Source organism: Eschscholzia californica, unplaced genomic scaffold, assembly GCF_041429995.1.
Source record: "Eschscholzia californica isolate CP2 unplaced genomic scaffold, dmEscCali1.0.p SCAF_2, whole genome shotgun sequence".
NCBI lineage: Eukaryota > Viridiplantae > Streptophyta > Magnoliopsida > Ranunculales > Papaveraceae > Eschscholzia > Eschscholzia californica.
In genome coordinates, this window is record NW_028238309.1 from 22,847,882 (window position 1) to 22,851,755 (window position 3,874).

The 3,874-nt window shown below is 37.1% G+C and overlaps 1 protein-coding gene across 1 annotated transcript; it reads left to right on the forward strand.

Annotated features, from left to right (window-relative positions):
* Positions 1–1,410: 1,410 nt before the first annotated feature.
* Positions 1,411–3,874, forward strand: LOC147556965 (uncharacterized). Its single transcript, XM_086657962.1, has 3 exons — positions 1,411–1,838; positions 2,305–2,774; positions 3,240–3,874. Exons 1-3 carry the CDS (start codon positions 1,674–1,676, stop codon positions 3,676–3,678), a joined length of 1,074 nt encoding a protein of 357 aa, XP_086514088.1. The 5' UTR covers positions 1,411–1,673; the 3' UTR covers positions 3,679–3,874.

Consider the following 3,874-nt stretch of genomic DNA (forward strand, 5'->3'; position numbering starts at 1 on the left):
GAAAATCCGAGATTCGACTGTCTGATACTCGACAAATTCAAATATTTTTCAAGCTTGGACAAATTTTGAAAACTAAGGTAATATAACCTACCTGATTAAATCCTCAGAGCCCGAATTAAGAGTGTTTTGAAGGCCGTCATCCGACCCATTCCCACACCTAGGAGTGGGAATTGGGCGGGTTTGATCGGACTCAGACCTAATAGAGTCGGATTCGGACGGATCGGACAGTACAATGCCCTAACCCGCTATTAGGTCCGATTGGGCCGGACAGATTCAAGTAAGCTCTGCAGAGCGGTAATAGAAAGATGTGGTAAAAAAAGGTCGCGGCTTTGGGGAATAAAGAAAAATCTCCGGGGCGTAAAGACTCAGTCAATAAATATTGACTTAGTGGCCATATTCTTCTTTTAACCCAAAAATTTATTTGATCAAACATTGCCCCTTAATCTTCATCTTCTCCTAATCTTCCTATAAAATCATGGATGTTTGTTACTACTGTTAATCTTCCTATAAAGTCATGGATGTGTGTTATGGGTATTGACTTAGTAATACCAATTTTAAGTCTTGAACTACAAGTAACAGTGATCTGGGACATAGAGAGAGAATAGGATGGAAGATAAACTTGGGAAGAAGTCATCAAGATTTAAGTGTGTGTTTTTTGTGGTATTAGTTCTGGAAAGAAAGATTTGTTAAACCCATTTCTAACTTCCATCGTCAATCTATCCCACCTGGCCTTTCCCTTTTTACTAACTTGTTTGTGTTTTATTAGGGTTATTGAGTTTTAGGTGTAAGGAAAGTTGAATCTTGTTTATGGTGGTGGAAGTATTGGCTCGATGGGTTTAGTCTCTCAGACTGTTCATCAAGATGGAGGTCAAGTTGGTGCAGCCATTTCTATACTCCTGTAGTATATATGCTTCTCCTATCTCTATACCCTAACAAATGAACTTTTCGACTCCATTTTTGTTTCTTAACTTCTTTTCTCACTTGTGATAAGGATCATTATCATAACTCTAATGTCCAAAGAGGTAAGTTTTGAGAGGGAGAGACCAATAGAGAGGATCGCAATGCGTGAGAGAGGAGAGAGAAGAGGTGTCCATGGTGGTCGGAATGGTAGTAGTGGGAAGTTGTTGTGGTGAAGGTGATAAAGAAGATGAAGATTAGGGGGCAATGTTTGATCAAATGAGTTTACGGACTAAAATAAAATATGCACCCGAGAATATACAAAAGAACACATATTCCCTCGAGAATTTATTCCCCGGAGATTATTCTTTATGCCCCGAAACCGCGACCTAAAAAAAGGCCAGTTTCTTTAAATAATGTGAAAATCCCCAAAAGAACACATATTCCCTCGAGAATTTATTCCCCGGAGATTATTCTTTATGCCCCGAAGCCGCGACCTAAAAAAAAGGCCACTTTCTTTAAATAATGTGAAAATCCCCAAAGATGACGAGTAGGCTCTGGAGAGTATTCACTTTCTGGAACCTTCTACACCTTTCTCTTCCTTCTATACAAATTTCTATTTCTCTCTCTTTAAATTCCTTTAATCGAACGCCAACCCACCGATTTCTGATCAACAACAACTACGATTTCGAAGCAAGGGCAATTCGAAAAGATTCAGTACAGTTTCTCCGAGATAGTTATTAGGAGAAAGAGAAGGTAAGAAGGAGAGTTAAATAATGGGAGTTGATTATTATAAGATCTTACAAGTTGATAAGAATGCTAATGATGATGATCTTAAGAAAGCTTATAGAAAACTTGCTATGAAATGGCATCCTGATAAAAACCCTAATAACAAGAAAGAAGCTGAAGCTAAATTCAAAGAGATTTCTGAAGCCTATGAAGTAAGTATTCAATCCCCTCTCTCTCTCTCTTTCTTTCTTTCTTTCTTTCTCTAATTGAGTATCACATGATTCAGTGATGGGTTTTTCTATTTGCTTGCTTTTCTGTGATGAGTTTTTTACTGATTAAGTATTAAAACAGATGATTTTGTAATCTTTATTGTTTCAACTAGTTCATGTTAAGTTTTGTTGATATTCGCATTGGATCTTTTGATATTCAATGTTATCTGTTTTGTATTATTCCTTAGAGTACTTGTTTAACCTAATTCATAAATTTTACTTTCTAATTGATTCATAATTTCTCTGTTTATGCTATTGAAAATTAGCCATAACCTAAGGAATTTAGGGTTTGTTTTGTTTCTTTGGGTGGCCTTTTAATGCTACCCATAGTCATGTAACTTTATTTCATCACCACATCTTTCTTTCTATATTCATTTGGCATGTGCTATAAACATATATTTTTTTGCAGGTTCTTAGTGATCCTCAAAAGAGGGCTGTGTATGATCAATATGGTGAAGAGGGGTTAAAAGGTCAAGTACCTCCACCAGGTGCTGGAGGTCCTGGTGGAGCTTCCTTTTACCCTGGTGGAGATGGCCCAACAGTTTTTAGATTCAACCCAAGAAATGCTGATGATATCTTTGCAGAATTTTTCGGGAATTCGAGTCCTTTTGGAGGGATGGGAGGTGGTGGAAACCCATTTGGAGGAATGGGTGGTGGTGGAAACCCATTTGGGGGAATGGGAGGTGGTGGTGGTAGGGGAGCTTCAAGGTTTGGTGGAATGTTTGGGGATGATGCATTCGCTTCATTCGGAGGGGGATCGATGAATCAACCTCGTAAGGCTTCTGCAATAGAGAATACATTGCCTTGTAGCTTGGAAGATCTTTATAAAGGGGCCTCCAAGAAGATGAAAATTTCTCGGGAGATCGTTGATGCTAGTGGGTAAGTTTTATTACTTCTTTTCAAATTCTATTACTAGATTATCTCATTACACATATTGCTGAGGCCGAGGTAACTCTGTATTTGCTTGCTAATAAACCCCAATCTTTATCTCTATATGCTAATGCTTACTATATGTACTTCTACTCTTGAAATGGATGGTTTTGTTTGCGTCGATTAAAACGGATATTATTGTGTGAAATCGTCAATCGTGTTTGATATTTCATGCATCCTATGATTTGCATTCGAGTCTCCTTCTGTCGGATGGCTATTTTCTATGAGTATCAAATCCATTGGTACACACACATATATATATATATATATATATATATATATTTCACTCTAACAATGACATGGTTCAACATATGATTTCGGCCAAGACTTTTGGCTCCGACTTTTGTATATGTAGTTCGTTTTTGTTTATATTTGTGCTATCATATTTACTTCTTAAAATGCATGGTTAACCAGGAGAACAACGACGGTTGAGGAGATACTAACTATTAACATAAAACCGGGATGGAAGAAAGGAACAAAGATAACATTCCCAGAGAAAGGCAACGAAATGCCTAATGTAACTCCTGCAGATTTGGTTTTCGTCATTGACGAAAAACCACATAGTACTTTCACAAGGGACGGAAACGATTTAATCGTGACTCAGAAAATATCTTTGGTTGAAGCATTGACAGGGTACACGGTTCATCTCACTACTCTTGATGGAAGAAACTTAACCATTCCGATAACAAGTGTGATTCAACCAAACCATGAAGAAATTGTTCCAAGAGAAGGTATGCCGCTTCCTAAAGACCCTTCAAGGAAAGGAAACTTGAAAATCAAGTTTAATATCAGGTTTCCGACAAGGTTGACGGGAGAGCAGAAAACTGGAATCAAGAGGTTATTTTCTTCTTGAACTCAAACCCGACTAAGTTCTTTCATCAAAAAAAAAAAAAAAACCCGACTAAGTGATCATCTCGATTTGAGTGAGAATGTTTGGATACATTTGTTTTTAGTTAAATAACTTCAAAATGTAGTTTATAATTGATAAGAAATATTTATTCAGTGTAGAATAAGTTTATCTTGAGTTAATAGATTTAAAATGGCTGAAA

What these genes read in the sequence shown, in the direction of transcription:
- LOC147556965 (XM_086657962.1), top strand. Translation starts at nt 1,674, where the DNA reads ATGGGAGTTGATTATTATAAGATCTTACAAGTTGATAAGAATGCTAAT. An exon ending in AGATTTCTGAAGCCTATGAA is followed by an intron (nt 1,839 to 2,304) that starts GTAAGTATTCAA and finishes ATTTTTTTGCAG; the next exon opens with GTTCTTAGTGATCCTCAAAA. An exon ending in GAGATCGTTGATGCTAGTGG is followed by an intron (nt 2,775 to 3,239) that starts GTAAGTTTTATT and finishes ATGGTTAACCAG; the next exon opens with GAGAACAACGACGGTTGAGG.